The sequence below is a fragment of the Ailuropoda melanoleuca genome, chromosome 8 (genome assembly GCF_002007445.2).
Source record: "Ailuropoda melanoleuca isolate Jingjing chromosome 8, ASM200744v2, whole genome shotgun sequence".
Lineage (NCBI taxonomy): Eukaryota > Metazoa > Chordata > Mammalia > Carnivora > Ursidae > Ailuropoda > Ailuropoda melanoleuca.
The window spans coordinates 93,293,481-93,315,960 of record NC_048225.1 but is presented as its reverse complement, the minus strand read 5'-3'; the positions used below and the strand labels follow the sequence as shown (position 1 = coordinate 93,315,960).

At 36.0% G+C, this 22,480-nt stretch overlaps 1 protein-coding gene across 3 annotated transcripts in view; it reads left to right on the top strand.

Moving 5' to 3' along the window:
- Positions 1–44: 44 nt before the first annotated feature.
- RCOR3 (REST corepressor 3) overlaps positions 45–22,480 on the top strand; it is a 51,641-nt gene continuing 29,205 nt past the window's right edge. Inside the window, exons 1-7 of one of the 3 annotated variants that reach the window (XM_011222258.3) lie at positions 262–292; positions 8,283–8,360; positions 8,563–8,912; positions 11,170–11,222; positions 12,877–13,038; positions 14,425–14,549; positions 15,534–15,612. In XM_011222258.3, the coding sequence (XP_011220560.1) occupies positions 12,886–13,038; positions 14,425–14,549; positions 15,534–15,612 (357 nt within the window). In that variant the 5' untranslated portion in view covers positions 262–292; positions 8,283–8,360; positions 8,563–8,912; positions 11,170–11,222; positions 12,877–12,885. Of the gene's footprint in view, positions 293–8,282; positions 8,361–8,562; positions 8,913–11,169; positions 11,223–12,876; positions 13,039–14,424; positions 14,550–15,533; positions 15,613–22,480 lie in introns of all 3 variants that reach the window. The other 2 variants (XM_011222259.3, XM_002917174.4) reach the window with 2 other exon arrangements.

Below are 22,480 nucleotides of genomic sequence, written 5' to 3'. Positions count from 1 at the left end.
CCCTCGACCAATCCTCCGCCCTCGCCGCCCCCCCGCTCCCCGCCCCCATCCGCTGCCATCTCCCGGAGTGCTCGGAGTTAATATCTTCCCATCCACCCGCCGCTTCTTTCCTCCCTCCAGCAATTTTTATATTTTATTAAGTGTTTCTTCCTTTTTCTTTTTTTCTTCTCTTTCTTTTCTTTTTCTTTTTTCTCTCTCTCTCTCTTTTTTTTTTCTTTTTGGCATTGCTTTGCAGATGTTGGGATGAGAGTCGGAGCTGAATACCAAGCTCGGATCCCTGAATTTGATCCAGGTAGATATATTTGCTTAAGCAAAATCCTGTCTCCCCCTTTTTGGGAACGGTTTAGGGTGGAAGGGGTAGAGGGGTGGCCGGGGTAGGGGTCCGGGTGTGCGGTTGGGAGGGGATGCGGGGCTGGGATGGGCAGGCATCTGGCGGGGAGGATGTCAGGCTTGGCAGGGCTGTGACACAGGGCGTGTGGGCAGATGTGTGCATTGCAAGGTTAACATGGTTCCTTCGGAGGCCACTTGCCCGCTGGTGGCATCGCCTTTCTGTCCCCATGAGCCCGGGGCGAGGTCGGGGAGAGCAGAGGGAGGCGGCCCTCGGCGGATTCGGGGGTCCGAGGCTGGGGAAGGAGCGGCTGCTGGGCCGAGGGCTGGAGGAGAGGGCGTGCGGGCTGCGTGTGGAAGAACCATGCAAATGTCAATTGCCACACCGTCGGCCCCGGGGAGCGGAGGGCCGCGCTCCGCAAGGGCGGCGGATGCCGGGGCTGCTGTCATCGGCCGAAGCCGAGCCCTGGCCGACCCGCGCGCACACGGGGTTTTCTTTTTTCTTTCTTTTTAGCTAGGTGGTGTAGCTTTGGTCGCGACAGCTCTGCGGACTGTAGGAGCCGCGGAGAGAAAGGGATGGGGGAAGGGGGTGGGGAGAAGCCAGAGGCACACCTCGCCCTCCAGCCAGCCCTAGGAAGTCAGACCACAGGACAGTGGCTGCAGCTGCCAAGGAGACATTTTCTCCCCGAGCAGCCAGGTTCCAGCGTCCTCTGCCAACCCAGCTTGCGGGCTCCCTGTCTACTTTTCTCCAAACAGGCTCTCTGGCGGTCACGGGATTTCAGCCTGGACGGGGATTGGGCGAGAGTTCCGCATATGGAGGCGCCCTTGCTGGAGCCTCCCGGAGTGGAGCGTGTTTCCTTCTCCCCACCCCAGACCCTCTTCAGTTCAGTCTTTGGGCAGACTTTGAAGGAGCTCTTTTTTTTCCTTTCTCTCTTACATTTGGTCAGTTTTTTGCCCATTGCCCACTCATAATGACATTGTGTCGGACTTTTGAATTCTGTATTAGATATTAATAAGGGCTTTCTTGTGGGGTTTTTTTTTTTTTTGAGGGGAGAGGGATAGCTTTCTTTACTTCATTATAGGGTGTAGATGGGTATTATCATACATCCCCTGCCCATTACAGCAATGCAAGATAAAGAGTTTTAGGTGGCATCTCCTGTCCCGAGGGGGAGGGTAAAATAATGAGTGTTAAAAGGATTGTCAATGCAGTCTGTTTTTCAGTAGGTAAAAGCAGTGATACGGAGTGTCCTTCTAAATGACGTAGCTGTTAATACATTTTATTCAAAAACTATCAGGTGTGTGTACTGGTGGTCTTCAAATAATTTTAAATGTTCTGTGAAACTAATTTTGTTTATTGATGGAGCTAGTAGGTGAATAACACTTTCACATTACTATGCTGCCTCAGGTATTAACTTGATACTTAGAAAAAGCATGCTTTGGCTTAAGATAAACTGAATTCAGTTCCCAGCTATTTTATTTTTGTGCTCTGAGCAAGTCGGTGACCTTCTCTGATCCTTAGTTTCCCTAGCTGTAAAATGGACATAAAAAAATGCTTCATGGAATTCTTATCAGGAATACGTGATTGGGCATATGGCAGTTATTCAGTAAAGATCAAATTTCATAATTAAGAAGAATGATTCTGCATACATTTGTACCTTTGTGATTTGGGGCATTCACTGGTACTCAGCTTTTGTGGGAAATGATAAACTGATTTACAAATTAGACTTTAACAGCCAGAGTTACTTCATAAATTAATAAACATCTTTTTGTTCCATTTGGTAGGTTTATATTTTATAGACAACTGTATGCAGGTTGATTAGGAAGTCTTGTGTCTAAAAACCAGACTTCTTGGTGAAACAAATTTATATATGCCATGATCTAGATCACTGTAAAGGTTTTTATGTTTTTGTTTGGTTTGGTTTGGTTTTCATTTCATGATAGATTAAATACTAGAATATATTTCAAAATTTGAAAAGTAATTCATTAAAAGTGCAGAACGCTTCAGGTAGTTTCATATAGCCAGTTTGAGTTATCCAGTTTACTTGATCATCATTTTTTTAATTATTATTTTGAACCTAAGCAGAATATTTGTGGGGAAAAAAACCACTGAATTATTACATTTTTTAAAGTCATTTTCAAGTTATTTATTTAGATTATAATTGATACTCTTTATTAGGATAGGAATATATGTCACATTTTAAAAATTCATCTATAAATTTTCTCCTTAATAATCTGCAGAAGAATACTGAATCCAAGGACACAATTAAAACCAGTTATCACTTAAACCTGAATAGGCTTTCCTATAGCCATCATAAGCAAATCTTGTCAAGCAGATGTAGATTATCAGTTGTTAGACACTTTTTAAAAGTAAATATTGAACCTCTATGCTTTTCAACATAGTGCCATTGCTCTCTTTTATTCTAAGTGTTGTGCTGTTGTGTGAAGTTTCTACTTCACATCAATTCAATATAATTTGGTAAGAAATTAAACATATTTCCTTGGGAAAGATAAAAAGAAAAGAGATATTTATTAATTAATGATGGAAATTGAGAAATGGTCAGTTCTTCTCTCTCCTTTTCTCTTTCTCATACATTTATCTGTAGTCTCATAAACTGTTCAGTCTCCCTTCATGGAGATTATTCACCTGTAACCAACTTATTTGGAAGTACAGTTTCTTAGGTACCAAAATTATTATGATCAGAGTATAGGAAAATTAAAGAGGATTTGTGTGTGTCAGTGTGTGTAGGACATTTTTAATAGTGATGATAGAAATCAAGCAGAGAATGATTTACTAAAATGAGTATTTTAGAAAGTATGAGAAGAATTGTGATTTAAGTTGGAATTACTGAATATAAGTTTAGGAACAGTTTATGTTAATTAACACCATTGCTGAGAATGCCTTTATAAAAATTAACTAACTGGGTTTGATTGTTTTCTTAGGTGCCTTTTTTTTCTTCAGATTTTTCACTTCCCGACTTTATTTAGTGTCTCCTGACTATTTGTATATCAAGGAAGGAGCAGTTTCGTGTGGTGATTGAGTCTCACCTCTTCCCATAGGCCTTTTAGCTACGGTGTAGTGACCTTGACGAACTACCTGATGTATCCATGCCTTTATTTTCTCATTTGTGACAGGGAGATGATGTTAACTATATCATAAGATTAGGTGAAAATTAAAGTCTATAAAGCAATGGTCTTCAAAATGTTTTGCTCGTGTATTCATAAAAGAATTTTCAAAAAAATTTTCTTGCATATTTTTGACATCTATCACTTGTTGCTGTGTTTAAGTAGTTGAAAAGCATAATCTCCAGTGTATTGAAAATATTAGCGCTCTGAAATAAAGCCATTATTCCTTATTTTAAATGCATGCAGTTAAATATAAATACTACAGTAATATGATAGTATATATTTTATAAAAAGTGTGAATAGGCGAATAGTCTGAAAGTTTACATTTTTCCTTTTTATCTTTGAAATCATTTCCATACATTTTCCCCCGAGGAATTTTATATTTTTATGCTTGAAAGTGCTTTATTGATCACCTATCCAGTTTCTCTACCACTGTAATATGTATTCTTGTGAACATAAGGCTCTAAGTGTTAAGTCTCTTCTGGTTTGAGTTATTACAATTAACGTATAATTGATTGAAATTGTAATAGCTATGATGCCTTCAGTAAAGGAGAGCCTTGCTGACACCCTTTGTTTGGCAATGTCGAGGTCTTAAAATTTTAGGCGATGTACTCTTGTCGGATGTGGAATGGGGTAAGAGAACTGCCTCTTTTTTTTTTTTGTAAGACAGAGGAGGGCATTTGTGAAGGAGGTTAGAATTAGAATGAGCATATAGATTTAAACTGCAGGTGAATTCTCAGGCAGATTGTCTTGGGAAAGAGCACACGGGGAAACTAACGTTTCTGAAAATTGATTCCCATAAAACTTACGTATGCTTACATACCCTTTGGAAAGTTGTTATTTATCCCAGTTTGAAGGTAGTGAATTATATATGTAAGTGAGAGCTGAGTTCATAAATAGGAGAATTTTTAAAAAATATTTGGTGTGTCTTAATATTCTCAGTACTTAAATTATTTATATAGAATATTTGTCCTATGATTTTCATCAAAATCCTTATTCTAAATGTCTCAAGCTAAGAAGAAGTAGATTTTTATTTTTGTACGTATTTTGAAAATTGCTATTCGTGTAAAAATCCTAGCTTGTCAGAATTATACTTTTGTTTTTTAGTTGTTTTTCCCCAATTGGTCTCATAAATGTACTTTACCAACTGCAGTTATTAAACTTTTAAGTGTTTCATTTCATACTTAAAAATATTGTTTAATTTTGTTTTCAGAACTGTCATGCTACTATATAGTCTTTTAAAATGATGGTAGCTTGCTATCTAGGATTTGGTTTGTTTTTTAAACTGTTTGGAAGATAGAATACTTCTAAACTGGATTATTTTGTCGGTGAGGCAAGCTTGATTTTCAGTATTCTTTTTTTTTTTTTAAGATTTTATTTATTTATTTGTCAGAGAGAGCACATGAGCAGGGGGGCAAGCAGAGGGAGAAGCAGGCTCCCTGCTGATGTGGAACTTGACCCCAGGACCCTGGGATCATGACCTGAGCCAAAAGCAGACGCTTAAGCAGCTGAGCCACCCAGGCATCCCTTCAGTATTATTTCTGAGTATCAGATAGTTTTGAGATACAATGTTAAATATTGTTACACATAAAAGCAAAATAAATACTGAGTTTATGTCCTTCAGATATTTTTTTCAACTTTTATAATGGAAAGGATAAAACTTTATTGGATGCAAAGCATCCTGAGGGGTACATTGTTTTTAATAATACAAGTTACTTTCTCTTTGTATAGGAGAGAAGTCAGGTCTGAGTTGTTAGAGAAACAAAAGGGTCATTTCAACTATCTGATCTCATTTTCAAGGGATTGGTGAGAGAAGGCATCAGCTGTTTGTGTTAGAGCCCCATGAGATTTTATTCATTTGTGTTATTATTTGATAAGATGACAAGAAGTCTTTTCAGAGTAGAGATAAAAGGGAACAAGAACTGCTTTCAGTGAGCATATACTAGTAGTAATAATGTTTAGATAATGCTTACTGTATGCCAGGTACTTTGCATACATTCATTTAATTTTTTAATAATTCTGTGAAGTACTCTCATCGTCCCTATTTTTTTTAAGATTTATTTAATTTTAGAGAGAGTGTGCAAGTGGGGGCGGGGGGGGGAACAGAGGGAAAGGGAGAGAGAGAAGCCTCAAGCAGACTCCTCACTGAGTGGGAAGCCTGGTGTGGGGGCTTAGTATGGGGCCTGGATCCCAGGATCCTGAGATCCTGACCTGAGCTGAAATCCATAGTCAGCCACTTAACCGACTAAGCCACCGGGGCACCCCTCATTCATGTTTTTAAAGAATTAAACTGAGGCATGGACAACATAGGTAAATTTCCCTAAGATGGCAAAGCTAAGGAATGGCAGCGCTTGGATTCGAAATAGTCTAGCTTTATAATGGTTACACCCTTAACCATTATATTAAAATATTTCATTTCCTGTGAACATCAGTCATCTCTTGGGCCTAGCTGACACATACATGATTGAAAATGTTGGAGTTTAGTTCAAGGTTAGGAAAAGAACATTGTGGGGGTGCCTGGGTGGCTCAGTTAAGCGTCTGCCTTCAGCTCAGGTCATGATCCTGGGGTCCTGGGATTGAGCCCTGCTTGGGGCTTCGTGCTTAGCAGGAAATCTGCTGCTCCCTCACCCCACCTCCCACTCATGTTCTCTCTCTCTGTCTTTCTCTCCCTCAAATAAATAAATGTTAAAAAAAAAAAAAAGGAACATTGTGAAATGCCTAATTAGGCATTCTCTGCTACCAGACACAATTACTCTCCCTATTAGCACCCCCTACCCCCATATTGGAAGAGCTGTTAGTCCCCACAGCCTGGATGTCAATTTTTGTCAGATCAAGCCCTTAATTGTAGTCCTAAGAATTTTTTTGGGAAACTTAACTGTTACTCTTCATGGGGAAAAATACAAGAAATAGTTTATATCTGTGTAAGAAGAGACATTTCGTGAAGGTATTAAGATTTTCTGTAATGCAAGAATCAGATGCAGGAAATATGTTTAAATATTAAGCATGGTACGCTCTTAAGACTTGAGACTTAATGGAAACCTTTCTTTGTTGCAATCCTTACTCTATTAAGTAGGATTTAAATTATCTTATTGTTATAATCCATTGTGAAAAAGAATCATTCCATGTTGATTTGAAGTTCAGAATACTCACTAGGAATAGCATTAGATAAAGACTTCTGACCAACTTGGATATGTCTTTTATTTCCATTGAGTGGCTGCCAATTTTGCTTTTGTGTTTATATTTTATGTGGTTAGAAAATTAATATATATTGTTTTTGAAGTTTTTAAAAAAACTTGAAATTTGTTTTCATTGAATATAAATTTTAGATAATGTACTTCTACTTTGTGTTTTCTTAAACTTTAAGCTTTTTGCCATCTTTATTAAAGATACGACAAAATGCTGTAGGTTTTGCTTTAGATTCATTTTGTAAATACGATTTTTCTAATACTTTGGTACTATTCTCTCATTTCTCTTTTCTCCATCCTTAATTTTTCTTTATAGTAAAACACATACAATTTTTAAACAATTTTAGCTTCATATTTTCACTAACAGTGTATCATTTTCTATAATTTGTTGATTGAATATGCAGTAGTGATGTGTAATGATTGTCCAAAAATAATTTGTTGATTGAATATGCAGTAGTGATGTGTAATGATTATCCAAAAATAATTTGTTGATTGAATATGCAGTAGTGATGTGTAATGATTGTCCAAAAATTAAGAACTATCGAACTATATTAGGTTGTTCCTGGATAGATAGCTTTTCTAGATTGAGATTATACTAGTAGTTCCTTTACCCCTGGAAGTGAATGTTCTTTATCCCAAATATCTTATAACTTTATGAATGATTACAGTTTAACCACAGAATTCTGTTAATGTTTTATGTGAATAATTTTGAAATTCTTGCCATTTGTTGGCAGCTATCAGTACCTCATAAAAGTCAATTATGATATGGTCATAGACAAGTCTTAAAGTAAGTAGGTGGCAACAATGCTTCATTTCTTGATAGTTTTAATTAACTTGAATGCACCTAGGAATTAGAAAGAAGCCAGAAAGAGACCACCGAGTAATTAAAAGACAGAACCCACGGGCATGTACTTGGCACTGGGACAGCTGTGTCAGGCTTTCATTCATTCTATCCTTAATGCAGTTTTAATAGAGCTTGATTTTTCTGACTTTTTATATTATAACAGATTAGAAATAAGCAACCGTAATAGTGTGCTTCTACGTTAGAGGTAGACTTTGATTAAGAAGAAACAGCATTATTAACTTTTACATTTTTTGACTTTTGTTTTTGACCTCTTACACAGAGCACATAATTTTATAAATGTAAACTGTAATAAATGAAATTGATGCTAAAGGAATAGTTGTCAGACTCACAAGGAATAAGAGTAAACAAAAACCAGATACAGGTATTTTTAAATGATGGTAATCTTGGCCCATTTAGATATGGGGCAAAACAGAAATAATTTATCACCTGAGGTATTCTCTAATTTTAAAAGTCAAAATTTTTAATGCCTCCTAAATAGTGTTTAGAAGGTTAAGGTTTATTACCTGTCAAGAAATAGGGCTATATAGTGTATTTAAGAAAGTCTTTCTTTTTCATTTAAAGGGGGTTAACTTCAGTCATTGTGAAATTTTCTTCAATTCCATAAATGAAATACTTAACTGTATTTAATGTAAATCTGCTTTTCTTCTCTGTTTCCTGGTATTTTGTTCCTTTATCCTCTTGGCAGGTGCTGTACAAAAATAGAAATAAAGCTTACTTTGTTTATACTTACTTTAAATGTACATAAAATCCATCATATTCAAAGTAATGAATTTTTTCCCCAGGTGCTACAAAGTACACAGATAAAGACAATGGAGGAATGCTTGTGTGGTCTCCATATCACAGTATCCCAGATGCCAAATGTAAGTCTTCTGAAATTGAATGTTTATGTCAATAGGGATCTAGCAACCAATTGAAAATGCAACTTATATTTGTTTTGGGTCGCTTGGATTCTCATAAGAAAACAGCTTGTCTTTGTTTTGTTTTGTTTTTTGATGGAGGTTGTTATATTAGAATGTTTTTCCTTTTGAAAGATAGTGGGTTGATCATTCCAATTTGTGTCAGGCCCAGAAGACTGAAAATACCTAGGATCTGATGGCATTGCTGCTTAAATCCTCAAGCAGGGGAGGGAGTTACTATGTAGACATCTGCACAGGCTTTTCCTCAGTATATGGAGCTGTAAAGAAATGCCTTCAAACTTCAGAGAGCCCACTATCATTACCATTTTAAAGAGGAAAGGGGAAAGAACTGACTTCAGCAGCCATCAATCAGGTCATCTTTGAGCTCCCCATTTCTGGACGGAGACCTTCTGGATCATTGACCATGCACTTCTTGAATCATGGTGTGGCTTTAGACTTCAATGTGATGTAGCGGACCTGATCCTTTGCGGCACATCAGATATAGGAAACGTGCAGGTAACAAAACTGAGATCCCCACCCCTCCATTTAGTTATCATTGAATTTGTTAAAACAGACAAACAAAAAACCACTGCACAGCTGTTCTTGCAGCTGTAAAATAAGCTTGTCTTTTAAAAATATTTACGAAATTTTAAAGATGTCCCATAATGGTTTATTTAGTCCCATGAAAATTAATGATGTCATGTATATCATGTGCATAGTAAGTCTCAGCATACTTATTGATGCAATAAGAGAACTAAAAATTGAAAATTGAGTATTATGCTGCATACCTGATAATTCTTCCTATTTGGCAGTTTTGGAATACCAGCAAAAAGTCTAGCTGGTAATCTAGGAATTACATGCCCTTGAGGCATTCTTAACAGAAAACACAAAGTTGTACATTTGGCCTGGGACTGTATACTAAGAAACCTGAGGGATATTATCAGGTTTCTCTGGTTCCGTTCTCATTACAGGCAAAGGTTTTCATTCATAAACTGAGCATCAGGGTATGACTGGCTTTTGCTGTCCTAGCACTGTTTTGTACAATGGTGCATTTCTTAAGGTGGAAAACAAAATTCAGAAAGCCAGCATATCCTGATTGTGTGGTGTCCATGAAAAATATCCTAGACCGAAGATCTCAGACAGTGGTTTTCAACCCTGGCTGTGCGTTGGAATCACTTGGGGGAACTTTTAAAAGGCAGTACTGATGTCTGGTCTCTATTGCAAACCAATTAAATCAGAATCTTTAGGGGTGGAGTCTGGACTTTTTATTTTTAATTTTATTTATTTATTTTTTAAGATTCTATTTTTAAATAATCTATCTACTCTACATGGGGCTTGAACTCATGACCCGAGATCAAGGGTTGCACTGTCTTCCAACGGAGCCATCCAGGTGCTCCTGAACTTACTTTTAAAAAGCTCCCCCACTGATTCTGATGCATAGCCAAGGTTGGAAACCACAGATTGGCTGGTATTGTTTAGCCTTCTATTTATAGGACTGTAAGACATTTTTGTTAAAGTTTAACAGCATATATTTAGACCTGTCTTGTGTTTAAGTGCCATGTATTTAAGTTCTAAACAAAATACAGTATTTGGATTTTCTGCAAAAGTTTACAGTCTTAGGGAACAATAATAGCATCCATAAAAAATAGTTGTTATTCTAATAGCATTATTGTTACAGTATCATTTTTATATATTAAATTATCTTATATTGACTAATAATAACAGCAAACTCATATAAAGTGCCTTAAATGTGCCAGGTGTTATTTTAAACACTCGATATATATTAGCTCATTTAATCCTAGGAAGAAGGTACTGTTTTAGAGTGAGGAAAGTAAGGTACAAAAAGGAAGAGTTAATTGCTTATAGTGAAAAAACTAGCAATAAGGCTGAGAACTAAGCCCTGGTAGACTAGCTGTTCTGGGATCAGAATTCTTAACCTCTGCTTCTCCAAATATGCTTAAAGAGAATTTTATAAATCATATAATATACATACACACACATACACACACACACATTTGTATATATACTTAAAAAAGGATCAAACAGGAGTGACTGTGGATTTCACATAAAACAGTCCTGCTGACTGAAATGGCAGACATCTCAGCAGTGAGGCCTTAAAATAGCTGGTACCTCATCATTGAAGCTGTGCTTATCTAAGTAGTTCTATTGACTTGATTACGTATGGAAGATGAATGAAAATGGAATATTCAGACACCTTCTGTATAGCTTGCAGGAAGAGCTGAAGAAAATTTAGGGCTACCAAAACATATTTAAACATGTTATTACGTATAGCTGGCAAAACCATACATAGATAAACCATCCTTTGTACAGCAGTGAGAAGTGGGAAGGTAGAGGCTTTGGGCCAACTCTTACTATGACATGGGGCTGAAACAGCTAAGTCCCTTCAAATAAAGACTGAAACAAAAATGAAGAAATTATCTAATATTTTACACTGTAATTAGGTTCTATTGGCTATATACAGATTGGTCTTTTTTGTATACAAAAATAATTATATAGTGTCATTGAATTTAATAAATATATGCTATACAATCTTAGAGATAAATCATACTAAGTAAAATTTTAAATCAAGGAACCTTCTGATCCTGTTCATAGAAGTAAAAGTCTTTTTTTGTAACATTTATGGAAGAGGACTTTTCCCTGGAAAAAGCCTTGGAATACAATATTTTTATTTTGCTTTGTTTAAAAAAAAAAGTACACCTAAGCACACAAAGTAAATAAGAATAATTAATTATATAACATTGTTTCATTGCAGTGGATGAATATATTGCAATTGCAAAGGAGAAACATGGCTACAATGTGGAACAGGTATGTAGAGTAACATTTTAATATTAAAGCTTTCCTCAATATTTACCAAATCCAAAGGACATCTCCTGGTTGTTTCTATCCTAAGAAAGTGCAGTTCAACCAATTTTATAGATACCACAAAAGTCCTAGCAAAGTCTGACGTTTCAGAATTATGGATTTTGCTTTTATAAACATCGTTCATATCAAGGGCTTGAACATTTCTCTCTCAGTATCTCTATTTCTTACTCTGCTTTGAGTTCTGAAAGCTTTTAGATTATTCTGACAAACGCTAACCAAAAAAGGGAATTTTTTTTTTTTTTTAGTATAAGTAATTCTCTGTGACCTTTTAACCTGAAAGACTTAGAGGTTAAACTTTTTATTTAAAGGAATATTTAAGACTTTTCAATTTTGAATGAAACAATTTATGAAGGGCTTTTTTTAATATAATTTTAAAATTTATTTTGGGGGGCTTTTTTTTTTTTGTTAGATAACTTTAAAAGGAGATCTATATGGGGCAAATGGTTCATTTTCCCTTGTAATGAAGGAATGAAGAACATGAAAAAATAAAAAGGAAATAGAGATTCTTAAATCTCTTTTTCAACTAATTACTAGATCAACCTTTATCAGAATTAATAGTAAAATAAGTGAAATATCTATAATCTGGATTATTAAGAGCTAACTTTATAGTCAGTACTGTGGTTAAATAATACAAAGTCATTTCTAGAAATTGAGATGTTCATCTAAACATCGTTAACTTTCTTTGTGAATTTTGAAGCCTTTGATTATTTTGTTTTGTATTCTTGACTTTCTGTTTAATATTTGAGACATTAATCCTTCAAAATGTAATAATGTTCATTTTCATGTTCATTTTAAAGGAGTATTACCGGAGTACAGAAATTAATTTTAAAATGCAGTATTTAAAAAGCTGCTATCTCTCTTCTTAAAAAGTGAAATTTGATACTCAATACTTTATAGTAAAGATGAAGACCTAAGACTTACTTAACAATAGAAGGGAAAGTTGTGGAAGGTTAGAAATTACCCATTTTGGGCTTTCCTGTGATTTGGTAATAAAGTCACTGAAGTTATTAATATGCCTCATAATAATTCTTTGTGTGTGTTATGATAATAAAGAACTTTAAAAAATATATGTGGTAAATATTATTAAGGTTGCAATTGAGGTACTCCTTGGAACTGTTCAGCCCATGGGTATATACTTCTAAGAGGTTAACACTTAAATATTTCTCTACTCAGTTTCAACTGACCACTTCTAGTTTGGTGTTATGATTGATAGTTTTCTTCAAGTATTTACTGGATATTTTTCTTTTTAGCATGTTTTTCTCTACACATTGACAAATGAGTAAATGTGGGTCAGTCTTGATACGAGTCTACAAACCTGCTTTAGTAATTATAGTCACTCTCTTCAGCTCACTGTTGTTCCTAGGTTATGCAGCAAATGTGGTATGTAAGAACATTCACTGTTCTGAGGCCCTGATTTAAAAGAAATAAATAAGTGAGGTCTACTACTTGGGCATCCCTGATTAAAAGGTCTAAACTGTGAGTGTATTTTCAGTTGAAGTCATGGGCTTAAGATTTTAACCTAATTTGTGTTTAACTCTCTTAAGTGTGATGGAACATAAATCCATTAAAACCAAAGGGGAATGATTTCTCTTCAAAGGCACTTGGCATGTTATTCTGGCATAAACATAACATTGAGAAGTCCCTTGCTGATCTCCCTAATTTCACTCCCTTTCCGGATGAGTGGACAGTGGAAGATAAAGTCCTGTTTGAACAAGCCTTTAGTTTTCATGGGAAGAGCTTTCACAGGATTCAGCAAATGGTATGGTAATTTTGGTTTTACTGTAATTCATACCTGAAAGATATGCTATTATTAAACACTTCCCAGTTATTAAATACAAAAAAGTTTTCGTTCTAATTTTAATATTTAAAAATATTTGATTTTTAAATACCTATATATTTATATATACCCTATTTCCAGTAACCACTCTACCTCATGACAGTTATGTGCTATTTCATCATTTTTATGTTTCATTATGACTTAAATATATGTGTATTAAATGTGCTTGTTTTAGGGAAAAAAATCATAATTTCAATTTAATTTTAAATGTTTCATTTTTTAACATTTTATTTTCTAATTTATATTCCTTTGGATACGAAAATCAATTTTTAAAAATTCTGTATTTCAATATTGTACAGGTACTGTTTTTTTTAAGGAGAAGAACTCTTTACTTCTAGTTTTTAAATTTTTAGTATTGTGTCAAAAGAATATAAACCTGAGAAGTTGCTGCATTAGAATCTTTTAACCCGAATGGATAAAAATTAGATAATGTTTGCAAATATATCTAAGTGTGTTCCATAATTGAAGAGAGCCTTTGATTGGGAGTATGTGTCCTCGTTTGCCAGTATGACAAATCAGTGCATGATGATTAGTCATTTTAATACCCAGAGAGTTTATTTGGTAGCTAAAGTCTGATTGTATTCTTTATCATCTTAAAACCTGGGTTTAAGACAAATGATTCAGAAAATTCATTGTTGAAAATTGAATAGCTTTTCTTGAAAACATGATGCTAACTGACAAAAGCCAGCCATAAAAGGTCACATAGTGTATGATCCCATTTATATGAAATGTCCAGAATAGACAGATCCATAGAGATGGAAAGTAGATTACTTGTTGCCAGAGACTGGGGTAAGGAAGACCAGAGGATGACTACTAATGTTTTTTTTTTGAAGTTATGAAAATGTCTGGAATTAAATAGTTATGGTTGTGTAACTTAATGAATATGATAGAAACCACTGAATTGTACATTTTAAACTGGTGAATTTTCAGGTATGTTAATTATGTATCAGTTTTAAAATTTCAACTTACAGAGTGGGAAGAAAAGAGTAACTCTTAAAGAAAAACAAATACCAAATGCTAACATTGTGTTGGGGACATCTGGGTGCATTGTTACCATGTTTGTGACATTCTTGTCTCCCCTTTCCTCTCAGAAAAAAATAGGAGTATTCAGAAATGTCAGTGACATAGGTGTGGTGGGTTACTATGACTGTAACAGTAGTTTTTAGTTCTGTAATTCGTAAATGTACTCATGAAAATATTTTTCATCTATGCCTTTAAGGATCAAAGAGTATCAGAAATATTACTCATTCTGTTAATCGGAGTTTGTGAATTAAACTTGCTGATATTAACATGACTTTCTTTTTCAAGCTTCCAGATAAGACAATTGCTAGCCTTGTAAAATATTACTATTCCTGGAAAAAAACTCGATCCAGGACAAGCTTGATGGATCGTCAGGCTCGTAAACTAGCCAATAGACATAATCAGGGCGACAGGTAGGTTGGATTCCTTTATATAGTTATATTGTTAGGGACACTGTATTGGATTGCTTACATTTCCTAAGGCAGAAAAATTATCACAACACATTGTAAATACTTCCTAACTTTACATTCATGTTTCGTCTCTGGCAGGAAGAATAATCACAAATCTTAATAGTAAGGACTTTTTTTTAACTCTTTAACTGTTAATCATAGCCAGCAAACACTACAACTGAGATATATTTGAGCTGTGTTTAACTGTACTTGCAAGTACTTCCTTTTAGTATTGATATATGCAATACATATATTTAGACTACATTAAGAAATATATTCTCTAGGGGCGCCTGGGTGGCACAGCGGTTAAGCGTCTGCCTTCGGCTCAGGGCGTGATCCCGGCGTTATGGGATAGCCCCACATCAGGCTCCTCTGCTGTGAGCCTGCTTCTTCCTCTCCCACTCCCCCTGCTTGTGTTCCCTCTCTCACTGGCTGTCTCTATCTCTGTCAAATAAATAAATAAAATCTTTTAAAAAAAAAAAAAAAAAGATATTCTCTAGAACATGCTCTTTCCATAATTGCCTGAGTACAATTACCTGAGTAACTGAAGTCCCCATTATTGTAGCTATATCTTTCTGGTGGTATAAAATCATTTTGCTTATTGGTGTTTGTCTTTATCTTCCAACTGGAGAAATGAAATAATAAGTATTATATCAAATTAATATATGTGTTCTCTTTCCCAAACGGTATTCTCTCTAAATATCTTTCCTACTGGGTCTCTATTTTTTAGGTAGACATGTTTGCTAACATGATTCTATATACCCAAAAAGATAAATGTTTCTGAACACTACAGAAATCTAAATTATAGAAGGTCATCCTCCCAAGGACAACTCTTGTTTTGTTGGGGAATGTCTAGTGAAATTATTAGCAAGGTATATTGTAATTTGATAAGAGCCCCGGAATAGAATAAAAAGGGAATTAAATCTACTAATCTTTGTTTCTTCTCAGTGATGATGATGTGGAAGAAACACACCCAATGGATGGAAATGATAGTGATTATGATCCAAAAAAAGAAGCCAAGAAAGAGGTAATGATGATCATTAGAGTGCTTGTAATTGTTCTACAAATCCATGCAAAAAAGAATGCATCGTACTTCCTGTTAAGAAAAACATTTTTATACCATGGTGTAGGAAGTAGTAAATTTCAGTGCTAGAGGTTTTTGGGGAAAAAAAGTAATATCTAGAACTCCCAGTTAGCCAGTAGTTAAAATAACTGTTGGGTTATCTCATCCACTTAGAAGTATAAAAGCCCTGCCACAATCGATAGTCTTTAATCCAGAGAAAAGAAAGAAAACCACCCTCAGATGATACAGTCTTGAGTATAATACAATTAAAATTAAGCTTTGTCACCCAATTTTTCTTAAAAACACTTGTTTTGTTCCATATTTTAGCAAATTAGAAATTAGATCTTCCTCAACTTACAGTGGGGTTACATCCTAGTAAACTCATCGTAAACTGAAAATATTGTAAGTCAGAAATGCATTTAATATACCTAATCTAGCAAACATCATCACTTAGCCTAGCCTACAATGCTCAGAACATACGTTAGCCTGTAGTTGAGCAAAATCATCTAACACAGGGCCTATTTTATAATAAAGTGTTGAGTATTTCATGTAATTGAATACTGTGCTGAAAGTGAAACACAGAATGGTGGTAAATATACACAGTGGTTGTCAGTGTATCAGTTGTTCTCGCATTCGCATGGCCGACTGGGAGTTGCAGCTCACTGCCACCACCCAGCTTCATGAGAGAGCATTTTACCGTATATTACTAGCTTGGAAAAAGAAGAAAATTCAAAGTACAGTTTCTGTTGAATACCTGTGGCTTTCACACCATCGTAAAGTTGAAAAATTGTAACCGGAACCATCATAAGTTGGGGTGCTCTGTGTAGCGGTATACTGACAGGAGTGAAAATAAAAGCTGCCTCAAAGGAAGAGATGGAAGAATCCCCAACTAGAAAAGCACTCCTGTTCCTCGAAATGATGATAATCACGATGACTTAAAATCAGTAGGAAAAGGCTAAATTGATATACATACTCATTTACACAGGCAAGGAATCACATAATTGTAAAAAATATACCAAATATTGAGGGGTAAAGGCTTGTGAGCTAGAGACAGCTGTGGAATAGTGAAGAACGAAATTGGGAGACAGAACGTAACTTCCTCCTATTTATAATGACCGCCATACCTCAATGCCATTGCCCCATTCTGTCCCTTGTCGTCATCTTAAACTCTTTTCACCTATGACATTTTATTGTTCTCTTCCCAGTATCTTTAACTCCCAATTTCCCTATCCTCTTCTATACCTTCCCTAACCCTATGAACCCACAATGCTGGATCTGTTGCTATTCTTGGTCTGAGAGGCACAGCAGGAGAAAATGGCACAATCATGGAAATTGTTGCCACTTAGAAAAAATGGTTTCAGATCTCAGTGCAGTCCTTATGCCTCTCAGTGTTTAACCTCTAAGCCTCAGTGTTTTCCCTTGGTAAAATGAAAATAATAGGATTGTTTGGGAATCAAAGAGGTAATATATACAGAAGCACTTCATACAGTACCCAATACATAGTAAATCTTGAATGAAAGATGCTGTTGTTTAGTCATTATTTAAGCAGGTATTTTGAACATGCATCCCTTTCTACACATCACCTACTGTCTCTCCACTCCCCCCAAAAACTTGGTTGATAACTTCACAGAGAAAATATCAAGCAGGAACTCCCTTAAATTCCAGCCCTTCTCCCTGACCTCTGTATACTACCCTTTTCATCTGAGCATGTTTTTAGAACATTAAAATTACTGTTTTGCCCACTAGGCTGTACACTTTTTGAAGTCAGGGACTGAGTTACGTTGTACCGCTTGTAAGCACTTTACACAGTACTTACTGTCTACCTCCTTGCCAATATTTGATATGATCAGACTTTTAAAAATCTTATAAATCTATTAATATGAAATGATACTGAGGAACATTTACTGAATGAAGTCTGCCTCAATGCCTCTCTGTCACAGTAACAAACGTCCCTTCCCTGGTTTGATCCTGTCTGTCCCTTCGTGTCACAACTACGACTTTTTCCATCAGTTATCTCTCTCTGACCTTTTCACTGCAGCCCAAATTATGCTCACATCTTCTGTGTAAAAGTGTAGCTGGTAGAGAGATATCTGCCAGTCTAGAAAAAACTACTCCTTCCTACTACTTCGCTTTTGACTTTGCTTCTTTCGGGCATCTTCGGTCTTTTCACTGAAACAGCTGACAGAGGTCAACCCAACTCCCACATCCAATGATGGATTGATTGTTCATTATATTCTACTCGTGCATTCTATATCATTTCAAGTTACTGACCCTTCCTTCTTCCTGAAAATCTCTTCTTTTTTTGTAACACAATTCTATGATTCTTTTTCCCCCCCAGTGGCCAAGTTTATTTTTATTTTTCAGATTTTATTTAAACTTTAGTTAGTTAACATACAGTACAATCTTGGTTTCAGGTGATTCTATGATTCTTGTCCACTTTTTAATTTTTTTAAAAGCTTTTATTTATTTATTTGAGAGAGAGAGAGAACAGGAGCCGGGGGTGAGGGCCAGAGGAAGAAGCTGACTCCCCGCTGAGCAGGGAGCCCGATGTTGGGATCTGGGACTCGATCCCAGGACTCCAGAATCATGACCTGAGCTGAAGGCAGACACTTAACCAACTGAGCCACCCAGGTGCCCTTCGTCTACTTTTTTAACTGTTCTGTCTCAATTTTAGTGACTTTTTTCTTTCTCTATTATTATTTTATACTATACTATACTTTCTCAATTCTGTTCATTTTATCATTGTTTTTAATTTTTTCTCTCAAATAGCTGTAAATTTTGTCCTTTATGTTCTATGCAACTGCCTTACTTTTAGGTTTTCATCTCTTCTCTGAATTACTGGAATTTTCTGTTTTCCCTCCTGGCCTCCAGACTCTCCACACCACCCCTTCCAGTCTGTTCTTTAACCCTGTTGCCAAAGCAATCTTTTTAAAACCATATTTACTGCTTGTAACCCTCCCATGGCTTTGTATGTAGGATTAGGATAAAACACAGAGCTCTCTAGTAAGGCATTCCCCACCCCACCCCACATATTTCAAATTACTAACAGTGTTTTAGAAAAGTGTTTTAGTTCCCTCGCTTTTGTCCTATGGTTATGTTGGTTCTTTTTTTCTGGAATTCTCTTTCTTCCTAAATATGCCTAGGAAATTCCTCATAGCTCTGTAAGATGTAACTTCTTTATGAAATCTCTCCTGTGCTTTCTCTTGAATTGACCAACTCCTTATTTTTCTTTAAATCTATTAAAATACTCATTGGGGTCCCCTATTTTGCCTGCCTATCCCTTTGTGGTAGGCTCTTTAAGAGCAAGAATCGTATCTATCTACAGGGCCTGAAATATAGTAAGCATTTGGTCAAATTTATTATAATGAATGCGAATATACATTATAAACTTGTTATTTACTGTACAAATGTAAGAGATAGGGATTTGAGTTATCTAGAGAATTTATGTGTGTATAATACTTTTCTGTCCAACTATGTGAGATGATACATACGCACTTTCCCTTTTGTTTGCCTGCGATCTCATACTATTAGCATGAGGAAAGTATACTTTAAAAAATGTTAAAAGGGGGATGCCTGGGTGGTTCAGTCAGTTAAGTGACTGCCTTCAGCTCAGGTCATGATCCCAGGGTCCTGGAATCGAGCCCCACGGCGACAGGCTTCCTGCTCAGTGGGGAGTCTGCTTCTCCCTCTGCCCCCCACCCCCACTTGTGCTCTCTATTTCTCTCTCTCTCTCTCAAATAAATAAATAAATATAATCTTGAAAAAAAATGTTGAAGGGAATCCTCCAGGTTGTGGTTCAGGACAGGTAGTATATGTCAGCAGCTTCATTCATTCCTCTGCTCTTTCACAAATGATAGGGACACAGGCAGGAATGATAATGTATTATTGCCTTTAACACAGGTCTGCATACCTGCTTCTGCATGTTATTGACACATTATATAGAAGGTTTTTAAGAAACTTTTAAAAATTGTGCACTATATATTATAGAGTATGTAGAGTTTAAAAGAATAAAACAAACAGCCAGCATCTCCATCACTGAGCTTAAGAAACAAGAAGTCTTGTATGTTTCCTTCATTGTACCCCTCTCCCTTCTCTCCAGAGAGAACCTCTATCCTGAAAAGGGAACCCGATCCTGAATTGTATCAATTATTCACTTCCTTTTTTTATAGTTTTATCACATATGTATGTATCTCTGACCAACCGTCATTAAGTTTTGTCCATTTCAAACTTGATTTAAATGGAATCATATTATACATGTTTTTCAACTACTTGCATTTTGTTGTTGTTGTCCAACATGTTTTTGCAATTCATTTTCATCACTGTATTACAGTGTTCCATCGTATGCATAAGCCACAACTTACCCGTTTCTTTTTTTTTTTTTTTAAGATTTTATTTATTTATTTGACAGAGAGAGACAGCCAGAGAGGGAGGGAACACAAGCAGGGGGAGTGGGAGAGGAAGAAGCAGGCTCCCAGAGGAGAAGCCTGATGTGGGGCTCAATCCCAGAACGCTGGGATCACGCCCTGAGCCGAAGGCAGATGCTTAACGACTTTGCCACCCAGGCGCCCCCACAACTTACCCATTTCTTATCAATGGACATCATTTCCAGTTTATTATTATTGTACACAATACTGATAAGAATATATCCTGAATACACATATATAAGAATTCCTTTGGAATAGTGCCTGTCAGGTTTAGTAGGTTTAGTATTGTCCCCATAAGGGGCATTTAGAAATTGTGGACGGGTTTTTCATTATTACAGTGGCATATGGTGGGAAAGTCACGCCAACTCTCCTGAAATGCACAGCACAGATTTGTTCCACCAAAATGCCACCAGTGACTTGCTGAGTAAATAATACCCGAGAAGTATTTGGAATGGAATTACTCTAGGGTTATAACCATGTTCATCTTTGCCATTACCTAGTAGAGTGGACCCTTACAGCACACATTTGGACTGCATAGGTCCGCTTTCATGCAGATGTTTTCAATAAGTACAGTACTATAGATTTATTTTCTTTTCCTTAAGATTTTCTTCATAACATTTTCTATTTTCTAGCTAAGTTTATTGTAAAAATATGTTATATGTACGACGTACAAAAAATGTGTTGATAGATTGTGTTGTCAGTAAGGCTTCTGGTCAACAGTAGGCTATTAGTAATGAAGTTTTTGAGGGGTCAGATGTTGTACCAGGGGCGCCTGGGTGGCTCAGTTGGGTAAGTGACTGCCTTCGGCTCAGGTCATGATCCCAGGGTCCTGGGATCGAGCCCCGCACCAAGCTCCCTGCTCAGTGGGGAGTCTGCTTCTCCCTCTCCTGCTCCCCCTGCTTGTGCTCTCTCTCTGTCTCTCCCTCTGTCACATAAATAAATAAATAAATAAATAAATAAATAAATAAATAAATAAATAAATAAATCTTTAAAAAAAAAAAAAGTTGTACACAGGGTTTTGATTGCAGGGAAGGTCAGTACCCCCACCCCTGCATTGTTCAAGGGTCATTTGTACTTCTGTTGGGCCATGAGGGTACTACTATCCACTTCTTTGCCAACGCTTGATGTAATCAGACTTTTAAAATGTTACAGATCTGGTAATATGAAATGGTATCATTGTGTTCGAAATTTCATCAGATTACTAATGAGCCTGAATATTTTTCCATTTGTTTATTGTCTATTATTGTGTCTTTTTTAAAAAAATTGCTATTTTTGTTTATTTTTTACCTCCTTTCCTGTGGGGTTGTTTTTGTCTTTTTCTTAAAGACCGAATGTATAAATTTTTTTTCTTATTGAAATCTTTATGCATTCTGGATACTAATCCCTTAGTTAAATGTGTTGCAACAGCTTTTAGCAGTTTGTGTTTATCTTTTTACTCTCTTTACATGCTTTTGATGAACAGCTGTTACATCAAAAGCATGTACAGAGTCAAATTTCAGTGTTCTTTTATATTTTCACATTTAAGCTTTAAAGTTTTGCTTTTTACTCTTAAGTCCTTTATTTGTCAGTAATTAAGGTTTGTTTGTCAGTAATTAAGGTTTGTTTGTGTTGTGAGGTAGAATTCCATTTTATTTTTGTTTCCTAATACAGAAGTGAGTTCATCTCTTTCAATAGGTCTGCAATGTCAGCTTTATCATATATGAGGTTTTATATATCTGTGTCTGTTCTTCTCTTGTCAGTCCTACAATGTCTTAATTGCTGTAGCTTTATGATAAGTCTTGATAGGCTGTAGGATAAGTCCCATTGCTTGGTTGTGGTTTTTAAGAAGCCCTAATAGATATTCCATTGAATCTACGTTATAGAAACGAAGTGGAGATCTACGTATAGGGAGAAAAGAAACTTTGTGTAATTTATTTGTAGATTTCCTATGAAGAGATTTATGTTATCTGAGAATAATAGTTTTCCTTTCAATTCTTACATACCTTTTATTTCTTCCCTTCCTGAACTGGTTAGATTCACCTTTATAATGTTGAAGAGAAGTTATGATAACAAATATTTTTACCTTATTCCTAATTTTAGAATGGTTTTTATGTTTCAGTATCAACTAGAATATAATTGAAGGTTTTCAGCTCACTTACATGACTAGCAGTTGATATGCTAGCTGCCAACTGGCATTCCTCTCTAGCCTGGTGGTCCATGAGTAATCTGGCTTCTTACCATGGGTTGGTTTTCTCCAAAGCAGTCATTCCAAAAGCACTGAGTGGAAACTACCCAGCCTCTTCTGGCCTAGCCTTGGAAGTTATTCAACATCACTTCTGTTGCATTCTGTGGGTTGTAAGTGAGTTGCTGAAATTGGTCCAGAATCAATTGGAGGGGATATAGATCCCACTTCTCAATGGCTGGAATGT